Genomic DNA, 21,121 nt, shown 5'->3' with positions numbered 1-21,121 from the left:
AATTTGGAAAGTAAACATGTATATAAAGGCTGATAAACTTAAATATACCATATAAATGTTATTATTTGAATAAAAGAGGTATGAAACAATGACCTGAATGAAGAAAGGGAAGATGATGTCTTTCACGCCTTGATACAAAGGGTAATAAACCTCAACTACCCAACATTTCATTCCACTTTAGTAGTATGCTTTGAAGTAAATCTCACAACTGCTTCTCTCTCCTTATAACTACACTACGTTTTTCTTTAAAATCTGCCTCAACACACCTTTACCAATGAAGTGAGGAAGCAAGAACAAAATTCGGGAGTTCAGTATTTATTTATCACTCCATTTAACAGAAACAAAAACTAGAGTTTTCAGGAGGAGGCTGGGGTAGTTATTTTCTGTAAGAATTTACCACTTATATGTGTTCCAAAGTCTATTTTACAGATGTCATCATACTGTAATACTGTTGTATCACCAGCATTGGGAGTATAATGGGCAGCACAATTATTGAGAGAACATCCAGTAGGAAATGCCAGGCCTGCATTTAATCCATTCTCTTTTATTAGCTTGCGTGAACAGTCTTCCAACTTTTCACTAAAACAAACAAAAAAAAAGGGAATTTGTTTAATTTTGTATTCTTACTCTTGTATATTAATACCATATAGCTCATCACATCCCAAAAGTTAATGAAAAATCTTAAATACTTTCTGGGAATGATCTGAGCACTTTCTGAATATAAATAAATAGTTCTCTGATGCTATGAAAACAGTTCATCTTTAGAAGACAAGAAATTTGATTCCACCAGAAACTCAGAAAAAACACAATCCACTTTTAACTAAATTTACTAGAAAATAAGAGTCTAATTTAGACCAATTTAAATGCTGACCTTATTTGTTCATGTTGAATATTTTTTAAATTGTAGGAATCAGAGAATTACATGTTACACTAATCATTTCTCAAAAGGAAAAACTAGAGAAATAATTACTTTGTCTTACTGCATTATCATCATGTTCTGTATTTAAGCAACTGCTCCAGTAATTTTGTATTTCTTAGTATGAATTATTAGATAGCAAAATAAAAGATTTCCGGATGGAAAATAAGAATCAGTAATGACTACATGTGCACAAAACAGAGTGGCTGGAGTGCCAGTGGGTACTCCTCTCCATGGTTTTCTCATAGTGGCACTAAAATAATGTAGAAGACATTTCTATAACCTTTACTTAAAGATTTAGCAAAGTGGTAAGGAAAGCCAAACATTACAATTGGTGAGTTAGTACTTATAAAATTTTTTTTAAATCATGTTCTTACAAAAAAGTATTCCTTTTACCAGATTTCTATCATTGTCATCCCAGGCTTGATCCAGCTCATTACGTATTTTCTAACTTGTCGATGTGCTTCTGCAGCTTCTCGAAAATCATTCCAAATCTCTTCACTAGCCTGATCTAATGCTTTCTTTTCTTCACTTGTAGTTCTCCAAGCAGCTGTTCGCCTTTAGAGTGGGTATAGCGTACTATTAGTCATTAAGACAGCGGAACAAGCATAAAAGCTGAGGGAGATAAAACTATACTAAGTAATGAGACAGTTCAAATAAAACTACATTACATACTCAGTTTATGTCAACAAAGTTTCTGAAATACAAAAAGTCAAACACTTGCAACCAACCCAAATAAATGAAGTTAAAACCTTTTTAAGACTCATAAGGGACGAAAAATATCCTGTGATATTTCATTCATAGTCAGAGGAACTAATACCCTGACAACACAAAAAGATAACAAAAGAGTCAGAACAGTCTGAAAAGAGTCCTAGAATCAGAGTAGGTAGGAAAAAGTCATCCTTCCACTTGAGGTCATAAATGCTTTAGACTTCAAAGGAGCTGTGCCAACAGGATAAATACTAATCCAAGAAACTGACCTGAAAATCTGCATATACTTCCTCAAAACACATATTATATGCTTCTGTAGGGTTTTTCTAATTGTTTTTATATATAAGAGGTGTTCTTCCTTGAGAGACATGGCTCACATTTTAAAACTGCCAGTGCTAACAAATTTCTTTTTGTTTTAAAAGATAGGGTCTCAGCTGGGGGCAGTGGCTCAGGCCTGTAATCCCAGTACTTTGGGAGGCTGAGGCAAGTGGATCACCTGAGGTCAGGAGTTTGAGACCAGCCTGGCCAACATGGTGAAACCCCATCTCTAATAAAAATACAAATATTAGCCGGGCATGGTGGCAAGCACCTGTAGTCCCAGCTACTCTGGAGGCTGAGGCAGGAGAATCGCTGGAACCTGGGGGGTGGAGGCTGCAGTGAGCTGACATCGCATCACTTCACTCCAGCCTGGGCCTAAGACTGAAACTCTGTCTTGGGGCGGGGGAGAGAAGAGACAAAGAGACAGGGTCTCACTCTGTCACCCAGGCAGATGCAGTGATGGGATCATACCTCACTGCATCCTCAAACTCCTAGGTTCTTTCTGCCTCAGCTTCTCAAGCAGCTGGGAATAAACAGGTGCATACCACCACACTTAGCTAACTTAAAAAAAAATTTTTTTTTTCAAGAGATGAGGTCTTGCTATATTGTCCAGGCTAATCTTGAACTCCTGGCCTTAAGTGATACTCCTGCCTCAGCCTCCCAAGTGGCTGAGAGTATAGGCATTAGCCACCCCACCTGACAGATTTTTGTTATTTTTTTTTTTTTTGAGATGGAATCTCGCTCTGTCATCCAGGATGGAGTGCAGTGGCACAATCCTGGCATTCTGCAACCTCTGCCTCCTGGGTTCAAGCGATTCTCCTGTCTCAGCCTCCTGAGTAGCTGAGATTACAGGCGTGCTAGTGCACGCCTGGTTAATTTTTGTATTTTTAGTAGATACAGGGTTTCACCATGCTGGCCAAGCTGATCTTGAACTCCTGACCTCGGGGATCCACCTGCCTTGGCCTCTCAAAGTGTTGGGATTATAGGCATGAGCCACTGAGAATTTTTTATTCAGTATCTAGGAATGAGATCCATGACTCCCTGTAAGTAGGAAAAACATTAACTGCTTTAACATGATTTTTTTTTAATCTGTTACAATTTTCTCACATTCTTAAATACTGAATACACAGTTTGCAACATAGTGATCACTGAGTATAAATTACACAAGTATAAAAGTGATACCTTCCTGGAATTACTCCTATTTGCCTCCCCTGCTGTCTGTTTTGTAAATAAAATGTTATTGCAACAAGTGCCCGCTCATTTATGTATTGTCTATAGCTGTTTTTTCTCTTTTTTTTTGTTAAAAAAAAAAAAGAAGGGGAATGCGAGGGCAGCCACCAGGCCAGACCTGTTCTACAGCTATTTTCATGCTACAATGGCAAAGCTAAGTAACACTCAAGGCCTAAATTATTTACTATATGCCCTTTGAAGAAAAAGTTCATTCAACTCTGCCCTAAACTAAAGACCCTGGCCAGGGTGGGAGGATCACTTGAGGCTCATAGTTCAAGACTAAATCTGGGCAACACAGGAAGACTCTTTCTCTACCAAAAAAAAAAAAAAAAAATTAGCTGGGCATGGCCAGGCATAGTGGCTCATGCCTGTAATCCTAGCTACTTTGGGAGGCCAAGGAGGGGCAGATCATGAGGTCAAGAGTTCAAGACCAGCCTGGCCAAGATGGTGAAACCCCATCTCTACTAAAAATACAAAAATTAGCTGGGCATGGTGGTACGTGCTTGTAGTCATAGCTACTTGGTAAGCTGAGGTAGGAGGATCACTTAAACCTGGGAGGCGGAGGTTGCAGTGAGCCAAGATCATGCCACTGCACTCCAGCCTGGGCAACAGAGTGAGACTCTGTCTCAAAAAAATAAATAAATAAAATTAAAAATAAAAATAAATAATACAGTAAAAAGAAATGGGATTAAAGAACTCCTTTGCTCAAAGTCTTGAATTCAAATTGAAAGTTATTAAAAACATGAGAAACTTAATGTCAGGGTCTATTAATTCCAGACCCCCTAAAAACAAAGAATATTGTTTTCTCACATTTGATCTTATTTTGCTCAGTCAGTTAAACAAAAGTATAGAAATTAAAGCCAGGCAGAGTGGCTTATTCCAATAATCCCAACAGTTAGGGAGGCCAAAGTGGGAGAATTGCGTGAGGCCAACAGTTCGAGACAATCCAGGGTGACACAGTGAAGCCCTGTCTCTACCAAAAATAAATAAATATATGTATGTATATGTGTATATGTATATGTATATACATGATACTCATACTCCAGGTGCAGTGGCTCATGCCTATAATCCCAGCCATTTGGAAGGCTGAGGCAGGAGGACTGTTTGAGCCCAGAAGTTCAAGATCAGCCTACGTAACATAGAAAGACTCCATCTCTATAAAAAGAAAAAAAAACTTTGGCCAGGCAAGTTGGCACAAGCCTGTAGTCCCACCTATTCAGGAGATGGGTGGGAGAACCCAGAGATCAAGGCTAAACTGAGTTATGATCTCTCCATTGCATTCCAGTCTGGGTGACAGAAAATTAGCCAGGTGTGACAGTACACACCTGTAGTCCCAGCTACCTGGGAGGCTGAGGCATAAGAACTGCTTGAGCCTGTAAGGCAGAGGTTGTAGTGAGCCCAGATTGCACCACTGCACTCCAGTCTGGGCAACAGAATGAGACCCGTCTCAAAAAAAAAAAACCAGTAATAATTAAAATGTATGCATATATGACATAAAGTCCTTCCTCTAAAAACTGGTACTTAACGGGTAAGAAATAAAGCACATATTAAGTCTGCCTATAATATGGAACTATAGTTGATTCCCAGTTGATAGAGAAAACTCTTGTTACAGAATAGTATCACCTAATAAATGTAGAAGAAATAAAAGAATTAGAAATCTACCATTTTGCAGTTTCCAATGAAATAACCCATAAAAGCAAGGATCATCAGTGAAAAGTTAAGAAAAAGATATTCCTTTCTTCTCAAGTTTGCATAAACTAAATAAACAGAAAGGAAGAAAAGAAAGACAGACAGATAGATGTTCCAAATGATACCAAAGGAGCCCCACAGATTACTTGGAAACTGCAAAAAGAAGAAAGTACCTTTAAAGGAAAAAATTTTTTAAAAGTTGGCTGTCACATTAATCAAGAGGTCAAACATGATAAGACAGTAGGATAGCCTGATGTTACATCTAACATAACAGAATATGGTAAAATATGAAGGTCACAATCACTTATTTTATATCTCTCTCAAAAATGTTTAATCTAAATCTAATCTAAGTCCATTAATACCTAATTCCAGTTTACAGAAAACACAGACGTAGAGAAAAAACTTTAACACCCCACAAAGGAACAATCGGAGAAATTCCAGAACATGAGACTTTCTACAACTGCCTGGTTTCCTCAAAGAGATGGGACACTGAAGAGAAAGAGAAATAGGTGAGGACTCTAACCATATGCAATGGAAACCTCAAGTGGATCCTGGTTTTACAAAGCAAACAAATATTACTACAACTATTAAAAATTAGTTTCAAAGCTACTTGAAAGGATAAGGTGGGAGGATCACCTGAGCCCAGGAATTCTAAACCAGCCTGGGCAATACATCGACACCCCATCTTTAAAGAAAAAAAGGTTTCAAGCTCTGTGTTAGAAGGGTGTTCACAATAGTTATCTGGATATACTCAAAACAACTTCCCACAAATTAATAATTACAAGAGGAAAAAAATCCTATCAGTGCACTGGAGAAACTGGCTACTAATTTAAACAAACGATAAAAATTAAACACCACCAATAAGGAGCAAATTGACATTGTATGTCTCCAGATATAACACCCTGAAGAGGATACTGCATATATATTATCTAGTACCCCAGCCAAAAATGTACAGTCTGGCTCAGAAAAAAATACTATGCCAGGTGTGATGGCACACATCTGTAATCCCAACACTTTGGGAGGCCAATGCAGGAGGACTGCTCAAGTTCAGAAGTTCCAGGCTACAGTAGACTATGATCATGCCACTGTATTCCAGCCCAGCTAACAGAGTGAGACCTTATCTCAAAACAAAACGAAAAAAGAAAAAATAAAATTATATGTATACAGACTCACTGATTTAACATTTTTCACATTTGCCTTATATCTGTCTTCCAAGGAGAAAATGGAATGTTATTGGTATATGACAATATGCGTACTTGTTAAATTCCATTGAGACAGAGAAGAATAAAACAAATGTGGCAAAACAAAGGAAATCTAGGTGAAAGGTATGTGGAAATTCTTTGTACTATGCTTGTAGCTTTTCTGGAAGTATGAAATTATTTCAAAAGAAGTTTTTTAAAATACACTTAACCTAGAAAAGTTTCACAGGTGAGTTATTTGTGATAATTCATTGAATTTCCAATAAAAGTTTATTAATAAAATAAAGATATAAACTATACAAAATCTGTAAGAATACTGAATCTGATCTATTTGCAAACAGTCAAAACCAGTTATATGAATGTAAAAAGTATTGAGATTTATTAAAAAGCAAACACGGCCGGGTGCGGTGGCTTAAGCCTGTAATCCCAGCACTTTGGGAGGCCGAGGCGGGTGGATCACGAGGTCAACAGATCGAGACCATCCTGGTCAACATGGTGAAACCCCGTTTCTACTAAAAATTACAAAAAATTAGCTGGGCACGGTGGTGCATGCCTGTAACCCCAGCTACTCAGGAGGCTGAGGCAGAAGAATTGCCTGAACCCAGGAGGCGGAGGTTGCGGTGAGCCGAGATCGCGCCATTGCACTCCAGCCTGGGTAACAAGAGCGAAACTCCGTCTCAAAAAAAAAAAAAAAAAAGCAGAAAACACATCACACTATCTTATGCTTATTCTGTATTTCTCCCAGATAATATACAATACTGCAATATTTAGGAAAATTATTTTGAGAAGTATTATAAATTGTAATTAATATCTTCCCTCATTATTTCAAAAACAGAAGTTATTCTACTTAATTTCAATAGAAGCTGAGACTAAGGAAAATGAAGTTTTTTAGGTTTACAAAATCTCATTTTTTTCATGTATTAAATACCACTTCAAGTGTTCCACAATATTCACATTACTAAAAGTATTAACAATCTGTTAACTAGTATAAGAACTCAATGGCTTTCCTTCACTCTAGCAATAAGTATAAAGAAACAGAAATGAGATTAAAATAATTCATTCAGATCACTAACAAAAACCATGAAACACTTAAGAGTAAATTTAACTAAAAAGGGCTAGGACCTAACTGAAAAAAAAAAAAAAAAATTGAATACGTGAAAAAAAAAAAAAAGCACCAAAAACATCCCATGACATTGGATAAGACAAGGTGATAAAAATGTTAATTTTCAGAAACTAACACATAAATATAAACGCAATTCTGATAAGAATTTTAACAAGGACATTTGTGTCTGTATGTGTATGTGTGTGTGTAAGGCTACATGACTGAGGGTAGCTAAGAAAAGCGTTAAAAAGAATTGTTTGGGATATCAAATCAAAATAGTGTTAGCATAAGAACAAACACACAGATCAGTGGAGCAGAGTAAATAATACAGAAACTGACTCCATTACATACATTGGAATATAGCATGTGGCAAATATGGTCATTCAATTCAGTAGGAGGGATTAATTAATAAACAACAAACTAGCCAGGCACGGTGGCTCACGCCTATAATCCCAGCACTTGGGGAGGCCGAGGCAGATGGATCACTTGAGGTCAGGAGTTCCCAGACCAGTCTGACCAACATGGTAAAACCTCATCTCTACTAAAAATACAAAAATTAGCCGGGTATGATGGTACACGCCTGTAATCCCAGCAATTCAGGAGGCTGAGGCAGGAGAAACTCTTGAACCCGGGAGGCAGAGTTTCTGCAGTGAGTCAAGATGGTGCCATTGCACTCCAGCCAGGGAAACAAGAGCAAAATTCTATCTCGGAAAAAAAACGATGTAATAAAACACAAAATAGATATTCAAGAAAATCTGAGAGATTACTGAGAATTCAGAAATATTAAATATGGACACATAATGCATTTAAAATCTTAAGACACCGGGTGTGGTGGCCACACCTGTAATCCCAACACTTTGAGAAACTGAGGCGGGCAGATCACAAGGTCAGGAGATTGAGACTATACTGGCCAACATGGTGAAACCTCATCTCCACAAAAATTGGCTGGGCGTGGTGGCGTGTGCCTGTAATCCCAGCTACTCTGGAGACTGAGGCAGAAGAATCGCTCAAATCAGGGAGTCACAGGTTGCAGTGAGCCGAGATCACACCACTGCACTGCAGCCTGGCAAGAGAGCAAGACTCCATCTCAAAAAGAAAAAAAAATTTTTTTTAATTTTAAAAATTAAAAAAATAAAACAGGGAAGAGCAAAGGATATCATAAACAAAGCCTACAAACAAAAGTTGCCCAAAATTACTAGTAGTTTTAAGAATCAGAAATTATTAATCTATTCTTTGATTAATCAATCTCACACCTAAAAAATTATTTCAGAATATAACTACCAGTATATGAGAGAGAAAGAGAGAGAGAGAGAAATACACTATCTATCTAGCTACCTATTTACCTAAAGAGGTTTACTACAGAATGCTTTACAGTGGCAAAAATTATTGCAGACAAAGCAAATGGCCATCAGCTAGAGAATGGTGGAATAAAGTGTGGTACTCTCACACCATGGAATATTATGAAGCCATTCAAGATAATAATAGAAGTATTCTAATTGACTTGGAGGAACTTCCATTAGTTAGCACTGAATGCGAAAAGGAAGGCAGAGAACATATGCCTATGATTCCATTTCTGTAAAACAATGATCAAACATTCCCTTACATAAACAGACAGATGTATACATATATGAGCATAGAAAAAATATGGAAGGCTACCTGCTAGGTGGTTAACATGGGTCTGGAAGGAAGGAAAAGAAGAGGGAACAAGCAAAAAAAAAAAAAAAAAAAAAAAAAATTAAGAGATTATATTTAAAAATAAATGTGATCACATCATATGTACTATAAGAATTTATTAATGTAAAATTATCTGTATCTGCGACATTTTAAAAATAGGTGTTTTAAGATAGGGGCAATTGATGATTTCAAATTCAAAGAAAAGAAGCCCATGCCATAAAATGCCAGAGTTTTACAGACTTATCCCCTAAGAACATTCATAATTGGAAACGAGGGAGCAGGTGACAATGTTAATAGTATGTTCTTTTTTCTTTTTTATGTTTAAAGAAAAATAATGGTGTCTTTACAGGCCAACAAGTAAGAGCTACAGTAGAAGCTTTCTTAACCAATGACTGCAACCACTGTATTAAGCAAAACTCTTAACTCCCTCTGCAAAACATACTGATCACTGTCCATGGTATTATAAATATTGTGGCTGAGAGGTTCCTATTCTGAATAACTGCAACTAGCTTGCTTTATGTTCATTATGTATCTACTCTTCTAAGTGTTTTTCATACATCATTCTTCACAATCTTGCAGAGTGCCCATTTTATGGAAATGAAAGCACAGATGTGATAATTACTTGCCCAAGTCACAAAGCTAGTAAGTGTTAGAACTGGGATTCAAATGCAGATAGTTTGGTTCCAGCTTCCATGCTCTCAGTATGTCTACATAATGCCACTTCTGCTAACCATCTGAAATGTATCCTTACAGAACACCTTGAAGAATCAGGTGAATCTGTTCTCAAGACTGTTTAAGTCATCTGTACTTGTTATGGCAATTATGTGATTTAATAATGTTACATCAAAAAAACTTGCCATGAAAATTAACTATCCTGATAAATCTCAATAAGGTTAAGTCATCAAAAAATACTTCTGTCAAATTAAGTGTAGTTAAGAACTATCAAAAGGTTTCAGGGAAAAAAACTAAAGATATAGCAGGCATCAACCCTTACATCACTCAGAAACCCAAAATGGAACTGTAGATAATGCATTATGAATACATATGTTGGGGGGGGGCAGGCAAGTGCTAATATGTATCCAAATATGAAGAGAGGTGAAAACGAATTTGTTTATGTTAACCTTTATCTACAAGAATTTTTATTTTGTGATCCTCAGTTTAAGATAATTTTTAAATTAACCAACCTGTTATTGGTCCCAATCATTTTGGGTAAGAGGGCTTCTACTGCATCTTCTTCACAAGAAATTTACAAGCATTTATAAAGTAGTGGAGCAAAGCTCTGAGAAATGTCAAATCTGCTTTATTGCTGAGCTACAATTGCCAAAAGTTAAACTGGAAGTGATTTGATGATCCTTACCCATCTTGTGTGGGTGGGTATTCGCATTCTTGTCCTTTGGGAAATACACCATTAGGATACAGGTCACATATTGGAACTGAGGGAGGGTCTGTTTGAACTTTTGCTGTGAGATACAAATAAAGCATTAACTTCTATAGTTATAAATAAAATTAAGCAGTTATTAGAGTTTTCTCAGTTCCTAATGGTTGCTATATGTTCTGATTTTAAGTAACCTCCTCCTTGCTATCACAGTTAAAAACAGAAGACACTTCAACACGCTGGCGACCTCCTCACTGATTTATTGCTGCTTGGGAAAAGAAATTTTTAACTCCTCAGAATGCCACTACGTATTTAAACAGTATATGCCTTCACAAAAAGCACACTTCCAATTTTTTCATCTTCATTCACTATAGAGATGGAATAGCATAGAGACATTGGCTTTCACAAATACAAACCAAAGTAATAAGTCGTCCTATAGCAATAAAATAAAAATATAAACCTAATATATATTAATAAAATAAGCAAAACTACTATTTCAAGGGCATAATAGGCATAAAGTTAAGAGCACAAATAATCAATTCTGGTCTTCTGAAATCTTGATTTTTGTCAAAGTATTTTATTACCCCGACTTTATCTCATCTAAAAATCTGATAAAGATGCCTTTTATATTGTGTATAAATTACATGATAAGGGACTCAAAAAGTTCATTAGAGAAAAAACAGAATTTGTAATCAGAATATCAAAGTTAATATCTAGTCTTTACCACTTACTAGCTGTGACTTGAACAAATGACTAAATGGTACCAAGCCTCAGTTTCCTCATCTACAAAATGAACGATCAGATGAAATCTTGGATAATCTTTGAAATTATAATGTACTACATCCAAGTTATATAAAACTATGAATTATCTATAATAATCTGTACTATAGTTATCATTAACTATCATTTATGATTTTTCCACTGTATAGATGAGGAAAATGAAGACAGTGAACTGCCCATGACTGTATTATTTGGCTTGTTCCAGAAATGATTCAAGAAGTCTACCAGGATATAAAAAATAAACAAGTCAGACATTTGAAGTAAACTAGTAAAAACCAAAACAAGAACAACAACATAAAATAGTGCTTGAAATAAGGCCAACATAAACCACACATTTAGCTCTAAGCCCTTTAGTAGCCGACATTAAAAAAAAAAAAAAGTTATTTACACAGGTCACAATGTTTCTGAGATAAAGTAGACTGATACTCAGAAAAACACAATTATCCTTGATAGTAAGCAGAAAAAAAAGAAGTAGCTCTAGAGAATGCTCATAAAGAAATATAATAAACAGTACATTCAACAACATCCTCAGAGGAAGCACAACACAGGTTAATGGCATCATACTTAAACATCTGTCAGAAGAATTCTATCAAGGGCAAATATAAAACAGTCCTCTAACAACACTCCTCCCTGCTGGTCTGCCTTCATAAGGGAGCAATTGTAGAGTACTTGGAGAAACAGGTATGGCTTTTTTTTTTTTAGAAATCGATGTCTCTTAAGTTATTCTCAGGTAATACTATTTCTCATAGCCAAACTGTTAATGATTTTTTTTTTTTTAAGTGGAAAGAATAGGACATTATAGCCCCTAGAAGATTCCTGGAATGCAAGTATTGTGTGCTCATCAATACAGACTCATGTGCCCACAGGCTACAAGAAGAGTGGATATCCTCATCTAAGAGTAGAAGGATCTACTAAGGAGGGATGTCTGAACACAAAGAAAGCTATCCTACCTCCACTTAGAAAACCGGTGAATGACTACCAAACTCCCAAAATTCTGATTCATAAAATTTTAGCCTGAAAAATTTTAAAGGAAGGCATAATCAGACATTCAGTGGTCTCCAACAGCCTAAATGGCATCTAAGATTAAAACTTACACGTTGTGATTCTCAACCCTACCTTTCCTCCTCAGTACAATGAAATCTCCCCTTAGTCTCACTAATATATTTTCAGGTCCCTGATGATGTTTGGTTGTGCCATTTATAGAAACTCAAAACAAGTAGGACATTTTATACAAATCTGATAATATAAAAGTTATTATCAATAATAAAGTCTGACCATATGCACACATTTTAAATAATGGGACTTCTCTTTAAATATTCATGAAGAATCTCATAATTTAAAAGCTGGAAGGTAAATTACAAACAACGTTTACCCTACCACCACAGTGGCACCACTTTAGCCATTCCTGACAGAATTATTTTTTAAATTATGCAAGTTTTGAATCATAAAATTTTTAGAAACTCATCCCTAATTTGCAGTAAAATGCAACCAATTCACATTGACATCCCTAAGCTAACAGCTAAAGAATATACAGGATTGTTAAGCCAAAGTTATTTTCTAAATAATTATTAGTTTCACTAAAATCTGCTTCTATTAAGCCTAAGTTTATTTCCCTGACATATATCAGGACCTTAAGCAACTTCAAATCTGTGGGTGAATAACCACTTCTTTTTTTTTTTTTTGAGACAGAGTCTCACTCTGTCACCCAGGCTGGACTGCAGTGACATGACCTCAACCACTCAACCTCTGCCTCCTGTGTTCCAGTGATTCTCCTGCCTCAGCCTCCCAAGTAGCTGGGATAACAGGTGTGAGCCAGCATGCCTGGCTAACTATTGTATTTTTTAGTAGAAACAGGATTTCACCATGTTGGCCAGGTTGGTCTTGAACTCCTGACCTCCAGTGATCCAACCGCTTTGGCCTTCCAAAGTGCTGGGATTACAGGCATAAGCCACCACACCCGGCCAAATAACCACTTTTAATATACCAAGTAAGATTAACTTAAGACACTAACGTCCTCTCTTCTTCTTCTTCTTTTTCTTCTTCTTTCCAGTTGCTCCATCTCCATCACCATCTCCATCTAAGAAAAGAAATTTCAAATACATGTTCATTTAAAACTCGTAAGCAGAGGGACAAAGCAAGTAGAAAGAGACAAATATTTGGTCTATTCAATAAATGAATAAATGTTAGTTTATCTCATCTTGTTTACATTTATTCTTTCACTGAAACAAGAAATAGGAAGCAGCTGCCAGGTGTGGTGGCACGTGCCTACAGCCCCAACTACTTGGGAAGCTGAGGTGGGAGGATCACTTAAGCCCAGGAGTTGGAATCCAGATTGGGCAACACAGTGAGACTCCATCTCTAAAAAATTTAGAAACAGGAAGCAGCAGTTTAGCAAAGTGGAAGGTAACAGGATCTAAGACTTCCATGGGTTAAACCATATGAAAATGCCAATACTTGACCTTTTTTTTTTTTTTTTTTTGAGATGTAGTTTCACTCTTGTTGCCCACGCTGGAATGCAATGGCGTGATCTCAGCTCACTGTAACCTCTGCCTCCCAGGTTCCAATGATTCTTGTGTCTCAGCCTCCCAAGCATCTAGGATTACAGGTGCATGCCACCATGCCCAGCTAATTTCGTATTTTTTAGTAGAGATGGGGTTTCACTATGTTGATCAGGATGGCCTCAAAACTCTGACCTCAAGTGATTTGCTGGCCTTGGCCAACCAAAGTCCAGGGATTACAGGTGTGAGCCACTATACCCAGCCTCAAAAATCGCCATTTCTTATGTTCATCTTATGAAATTATCAGAAACCTAGCAGGCAAAAGAGAACAGTAGAAATACAAATATTAGGCTAGGCACAGTGGTTCACACCTGTTAATCCGAGCACTTTGGGAGGCCGAGCCAGGTAGATCACTTGAGCCAGGAGTTTGAGACCAGTCTGGACAATATGGTGAAAACCTATTTTGTACTTTACTAAAAGTACAAAATATTAGCCAGGGGTGGTGGGTGTGCACCTGTAATCCCAGCTACTCGGAAAGCTGAGGTGTGGGAGGATCACCTGAACCGGGGAAGGCAAGGCTGCAGTGAGCTGAGATTGAGCCACTGCACACCAGCCCGGGTGACAGAAGGATGACCCTGTATCCAAACAACAGCAACAACAAACCCAAAATACAAATATTGCTGACTTATAATGGATTTTTAGATTCAAGAGCCTAATCGAAAGCACATGAAAAATTATAATGTAATTCACATATCTTCCACTATAACATTAATAGTAACCTTCACTCCATTAAATGTTTGTTGGGTTATTTAGTGCCAGGCAATAGGGACAGAAAAATAAGATAGTTTCTGTTCTAGAAAAACAACAGTTTTTTCCAGGCTACAATTGGTTATGTGTCTTGAAGTATTTGTTTTAGGTTGTAACTACTGTATGTGCCTAGTGCTACATACTAGTGTAGTGCTACATACAACAGTCACAACCTAAAACAAATACTTCAAGATACACAACCAACTTTAAACATATGCTAAAAATCTTTTCATCTGTGTGATCTTGGGCAAGTTATTTAGCCTCTCTCTACCCTAGTTTCTTCATCTTTAAAATGGAACAAAAATGTCCTTCCTTGATACTTTCATCCTTTTGAAGCTAATTACCTTATTCAATATGCAATGTCTGTATTCGGTAGAGAGTAACGGCCAAAATTTATTAAACTAACTTTGTGCCAGTATGGCAGCAGAGCTGGGATCGGAATATTTAACTACTGATGTTTATGGTTCCAAACATTATACCAGATTGTAATTTGTGTTTTTACATGTCTGGTTTGCATTGCATCCCAGCATATTCTTCATAGGCAGAAATAGTTGTTTTTTGTTTGGTTGTTTTTCTGTAACAGGGTCTCGCTCTATTGCCCAAGCTGAAGTGCAGTGGCAGGATCACAGCTCACTGCAGCCTCAATCTCCTAGATTCAGGAAATCCTCCCACCTCACCCTCCTGAATAGCTGAAATTACAGGCATGCACCACTACACCCAGCTAACATTTTCAATCTTTTGCAGAGACAAGGTCTCACTAAGTTGCCCAGACTGGTCTTGAACCGCGTCTCACCCTCCCAAGTGCTAGGATTACAGGCATGAACAACCGGGCCCCACCAACAGAAGCTGTTTATGTTTATTTGTATTAATACTAGGCCCAAATCAATTGATATCTGTTGAATGACAACTGGAAATCCACATTAAAAAAAAAACACCTCAAGCTTTCAAACTTTGCCTTGCATCATCTAGAAAAATTAATTCTTTTTCTTTTTATTTTTTATTTTTAAAGATGGGGTTTCACCATGATAGCCAGACTGGTCTTGAACTCCTGACCTCAGATAATCCACCCACCTCGGCCTCCCAAAGTGCTAGGATTACAGGCGTGAGCCACCGCGACCAGCCTAGAAAAATTAATTCTAAATGAGCCGTAGACCTAAACATAACAGCTAAAAATACATAAAACTTCTTAGAGAGAGTCCAGAATATCTTTGTGATCTTAGAGACAGCAATGACTTAATGTTTTATACAGGATACAAAAAGCACTACCCATAAATTTTAAAAATAGATTGGACGTCACCAAAATTAAAGCTGTCGTCAGCCGGGCGTGGTGGCTCACGCCTGTAATCCCAGCACTTTGGGAGGCCAAAGCGGGCAGATCACAAGGTCAGAAGCTGGAGACCAACCTGACCAACATGGTGAAACCCCGTCTCTACTAAAACACAAATATTATCTGGGCGTGGTAGCACACGTCTGTAATTCCAGCTACTCAGGAGGCTGAGGCAGGAGAATTGCTTGAAACCGGTAGGCGAAGGTTGCAGTGAGCCAAGATCATGCCTCTGCACTCCAGCCTGGGTGACAGAGTGAGACTCCATCTCAAAAAAAAAAAAATTAAAACTGTCTTGTAAGCAATACTATTAACCAAGTAAATAGCCATCACATAGAAATATCTATAAAACATATTATCTGATAAAGAACTTGCATCCAGAATATACAATGAACTATTACAACTTAATAGGATGACAAATAACCCAATAAAACATGGACATGTGAACACTTTACCAAAGATAAAGGAAAATGCAAATACAAGCATTAAAATATCCTCAGTATCATTAGGGAAGTGCAAAGTAAAACTACAATTACAAAACACTACATACCTATGTCAAAGACTAAAATTTTAAAACCGACAAATACCAAGTCCTTACAAGGATATGAACAACTGGAAACTCTCAACCGTTACTGAGAGGAATGCAAAATAGCACAGCTACTTTGGAAACAGACGACTTCTTATGAGTTTCTACACACACTTACCATATGACAGGCAACCTACTCCTATTTACCCAAGAAAAAGAAAACATATCTACACATAGACCCATATGCAAATGTTCCCAGTAACTTCATTCACAATAGACCCCAAATATTGTTCGATGTAAAAGGGTAAACATATTAGGAATACGACTCAGCAATAAAAAGAAATGTGTTATTGATATATGTGCAACAAGTGGATGACTGTCGAAAGTACTATGCTAAGTAAAACAAGCCAAACACAAACAGCTGCATACTAAATAACTGCATTTACAGGATACTCTAGAAAAGGCCAAAATATAGGGTCAGAAAACCTATCAGGATTGCCAGGGGTTAGGTATGGTGCAAGATAACTGACTACAAGGGACACAGAACTTTTTTGTGGAGATGGAAATGTTAAATGGAAATAGTCTGTATCTTAGGTGGTAGTAGTTACACAATTGCATACCTTATCAAATCTCACCAAACTATACACTTAAAAAGGGTGACTACTGAGGCCAGGTATGGTGGCTCACGCCTGTAATCCCAGCACTTTGCGGGGATGAGGCAGGCAGATCACTTGAGGCCAGGAGGTCAAGACCAGCCTGGCTCTCATGGTGAAACCCCGTTCCTACTAAAAATACAAAAAATAGCCAGGAGTGGCAGTGGGCACCTGTAATCCCAGCTACTCGGGAGGCTGAAGCAGGAGAACTGCTGAAACCCTGGAGGCAGAGGTTGCAGTGAGCTGAGATCGTGCCACTGTACTGCAGCCTAGGCAACAGAGTGAGACTCTGCCTCAAAGGCTGCGGGGGGGGCGGAGGGAGAGGTGACTATTATTTTAGGGAAATTGTATGTTGGATATACATATACACACATATGTATGTTGTGTATATATATACACATACATGATATAGGTATGTATATATATATATATATATCCAACATTAAAAATTAATGAGTCTGACTCAAAATGTATTGAATGAATTACCTCCAGCACACTGTTAGATGCCCACAGGATCAACTTTTTATATGAATACCCCAGTTTCCAATTCAGCACATCTAATATTAAACTTAGTACCCTCTTCTTTGCCTGCAAAACTCTCCCTCAATAACTGGCTCTTTCCCAACTTCATTATTTCAGTCAACAGCACCAACATTCTGTCACACAAGTTCAAACTCCCAGAGTCCACTAATGCCTTACTCCTGCTCCCAAGAATCCAAGTCTCCAACTCTTTTGAATTCTGCTTCCACACTACTGTTCACTGGATCCTTTCTTTCCATTCCTATTTATGACTATCAGTTTACATCTTCATTACCATATGCCTAGTCTATTTCTAAGAGGACTCGAAAATGATCCCCTCGCCTTTCCTGTGCACTTCTCTAAACAACCCTGTATGTAGATAAAACCTAAATTATTCTTTCATAACATTCCTTTTTGTGTTGTTTAAGAGACAGGGTCTTACTATGTTACCCAGGTTGGAGGGCAGTGGCTAGTCACAGGTGTTTTCATAGCATACTGAAGCCCCTCTGGACTCAAAGATCCTCCTGCCCCAGCCTCCCAAGTAGCTGGGATTACAGGCACCAGTCACCATGCTTGGCTCATAACATTTCTTAAAAATCCTCAAAGACTCCATAATTCAATACCTCGCATGGCAAGCTTGTATTATCCCCATGCTTCAAATACTTTCTCAGCATTACCCCAACCCAAAATGGTGGTTTCTTCTGTTTGCTTTTACTCAAGTTCTATTCCTTCCAATGAGCCTTCCTTCAGCATTCAGCCCACAATTGTATCACCAAATTTCAATAAATTTTATTACAGGTACCCAAATACCTTTTCACCTCTTGGTTTTGTCTCTCTACCACATAGTTTTCTTTTTTATTTTTTCTTATTTTTTGAGACAGATCTTCACTCTCATTGCTCAGGCTGGAGTGCAATGGTGCAATCTCATCACTGCAACCTCCACCTCGCGGGTTCAAGTGATTCTCCTGCCTGAGCCTCCCAAGTACCTGGGGTTACACGCGCCCACCACCATGCCCAGCTAATTTTTTGTATTTTTTAGTAGAGATGGGGTTTTACCATGTTGGCCAGGCTGGTCTTGAACTCCTGACCTCAGGTGATCCATCCGTCTCGACCTCCCAAAGTGCTGGCATTACAGGTATAAGCCATCACACCCGGACTAGTGTTCCATTAGGAGAAAGATCTTGAAACACTAGCTTTCCACTCCCTCAAAGACCTCTTTTTTTTTTTTTTTTTTGAGATGGAGTTTCGCTCTTGTTACCCAGGCTGGAGTGCAATGGCGCAATCTCGGCTCACCGCAACCTCCGCCTCCTGGGTTCACAGGCAATTCTCCTACCTCAGCCTCACGAGTAGCTGGGATTACAGGCACGCGCAACCATGCCCAGCTAATTTTTTGTATTTTTAGTAGAGACGGGGTTTCACCATGTTGACCAGGATGGTCTTGATCTGTTGACCTCGTGATCCATCCGCCTCGGCCTCCCAAAGTGCTGGGATTACAGGCTTGAGCCACTGCGCCCGGCCGAAGACCTCTTGTAACAACAGATACGTAGTATTGACTGGCCCTGATTACTGAAATAAAAAACTACAAATATTCCTAAAATCTTCTTTAATACATTGAAGATTTCCAACCTGACAGGCAACTTTGTAGAGGTGTAACAGAACAAGATACACTTCAAGATCAGCATTGTGATTTCTTGGGGGGAGGGGGGTAGAAATTGGGTATCACTATGTTGCCCAGTTTGGTCTGGATTATAGGCATAAAGCCACCACACCTGGCCAGTATTTTTTAAGTAGCCCGACAAGCCCAGGAAGCATTATGATATTGGACATATAGTGGCTCTATAGCAACCTATCATATTGCCTTGAATTTTACAAAACATTTTCTTAAGAGCTAAAAATATGTTCATAATCTAAAGCATAAGCCAACGTAGAATGGAAAAGATTTAAGAGAAAAGCTAATAATTTCCTTGAATTTTGGCACTTTTTTCCACCAAATGTTCACTATAAGCTCCTTGAAGGCAGAGAACCTAACATTCTAAAGGAAAACAATTACTCTACATTACTCTAACATAACAATTAAAGTACAGCCCCAACTAATGGTTAAAGGCATAACCCAAGGCTGGTGGTACTTGAGGTAGAGCAGTTGTTCATGGTAGCAGGCAACTACAAACAAAAAGAATGGGAAAGCCCCATTTTTCCTCTGCCAAAAGAGGCTGGGGAATAGTAAGTTTTCTTGCCTGTCTCTTCCTCCACTGTTTTACTGATAATATCAATTAGCAGTTGCTGTCTAAAAAAAAAAAAAATCTTATTGTACCCAAACACCCACAAGGAGCTAGGGTCAAGGAATTTATAGTAAAATTTAGTGCACTCCTATATGATCCTTCGAGAATGAAAAGAGGTAGTTTTGGAACAGAGAGTAAAAGGAACAGGCCGGAGATGGTTGCTCAAGCCTGTAATACCAGCAATCTGGGAGGCTGAGGAGGGCAGATGACTTGAGATTAGGAGTTCGAAACCAACCTGGCCAACATGGTGAATCTCTGTTTCTATTAAAGATACAAAAAAATTAGCTAGGCATGTGGTAGGCACCTGTAATCCCAGCTACTTGGGAGGCTGAGGCAGGAGAATCGCTTGAGCCCAGGAGACAGAGGTGGCAGTGAGCCAAGATCACACCACTGCACTCCAGCCTGTGTGTTAGAGTAAGACTTGGTCTCAAAAAAAAAAGAGAGTAAAAGGAACAACCTTGCAATCAAGCACTAGATTTGAAATTCTGGCTCCATTCTACGCATACCAGCTGTGTCACTTTGGGTAAATCACATAACTACCACTTCCCTACCTATAAAATGAGATGGCTAGGTAAAGCCATGAGGGGCTGGGTAAAGTCAAAACCAATAGGAAAAGACAGTCCATTACTAAAAAACAAAATTCTTTAGTATCTAAGCACAAGTAGATTACTTTGCTTGGTTTTTTGAGGTTTAAATGTGAATACATGTGAAAGTATTAGTTAAATAAACAACCTCTCAATCTTAATACTCACTACTTTGCCTGCTACCAAGTATATTTTTAAAACTTGAGATGTGTACTATCTGAACAGCTAATGAACATACTGAACTTTTTCAAGACTAGCTAATAAATGCCTTTTCCTTTTTAATCTGTGACACTGAGGCTCTAACAAGCAAAATGTCAGAAAAAAAAGACTATATGGGTAAATAAATTTTGATTAAGGACCGTCACATTTTCTAGCTTTTCTAATGACAAAGATCAAATTAACCATTTACCTTCATCATCTTCATCTCTTTCTTTATCCTCCAATGCTTGTCTTTCCAACTGTCTTGCTGCTTCATCCACTGAGGCTCCTGATTCTTTATCAGGTTCCTGTTGCCCTGCTGATCAAAATAAAATAGCAGAAATTAAATCTAATACAGACATTTTCCCACTAGAATATGCTCTAATGATCTTGGAAAACTTACAAATCCTTTCCTCAGGAAACAAAAACAGAAACATTATTATCAACACAACAAAATTTGTTTAATGACAGAAGAATCTTCCATACTACACAGTACTGCCCATTCATTAATTTACTCAATGAAATATCCATTACACACACTAGCAGCTAAAAGATAAACAAAAGTGTAAACTGGTCTCTATCCTCAAGTAGTTTAACTTTTAATAGTAGTCAGCAACTAGACTCAACAACTTCTTAAAATTACCAGATAGGTAATAAATGCTGAAGGCCTTAGGAAGAATCATGTGCCACACCCCAGGGCAGCCTGGTTTCATGAAGATATGATGGGCTGGGTAAAGTC

At 37.9% G+C, this 21,121-nt stretch overlaps 1 protein-coding gene across 3 annotated transcripts in view; it reads right to left on the bottom strand.

Moving 5' to 3' along the window:
* METAP2 (methionyl aminopeptidase 2) overlaps positions 1-21,121 on the bottom strand; it is a 43,417-nt gene that overhangs the window by 20,751 nt on the left and 1,545 nt on the right. For 2 of the 3 annotated variants that reach the window (XM_035257343.3, XM_078337091.1), the window contains exons 2-6: positions 20,594-20,701; positions 13,006-13,071; positions 10,197-10,299; positions 1,313-1,474; positions 398-579 (exon numbers count right to left, since the gene is read on the bottom strand). In XM_035257343.3, coding sequence (XP_035113234.1) covers positions 398-579; positions 1,313-1,474; positions 10,197-10,299; positions 13,006-13,071; positions 20,594-20,701 — 621 coding nt within the window. The remainder of the gene's footprint in view (positions 1-397; positions 580-1,312; positions 1,475-10,196; positions 10,300-13,005; positions 13,072-20,593; positions 20,702-21,121) is intronic. The other variant, XM_035257344.3, reaches the window with a different exon arrangement.

This window comes from Callithrix jacchus, chromosome 9 (assembly GCF_049354715.1).
Source record: "Callithrix jacchus isolate 240 chromosome 9, calJac240_pri, whole genome shotgun sequence".
In the NCBI taxonomy this organism is placed as follows: Eukaryota; Metazoa; Chordata; class Mammalia; order Primates; family Cebidae; genus Callithrix; species Callithrix jacchus.
Note: the sequence above shows the minus strand (reverse complement) of the source record. Positions and strands in the feature narration are given on the sequence as shown.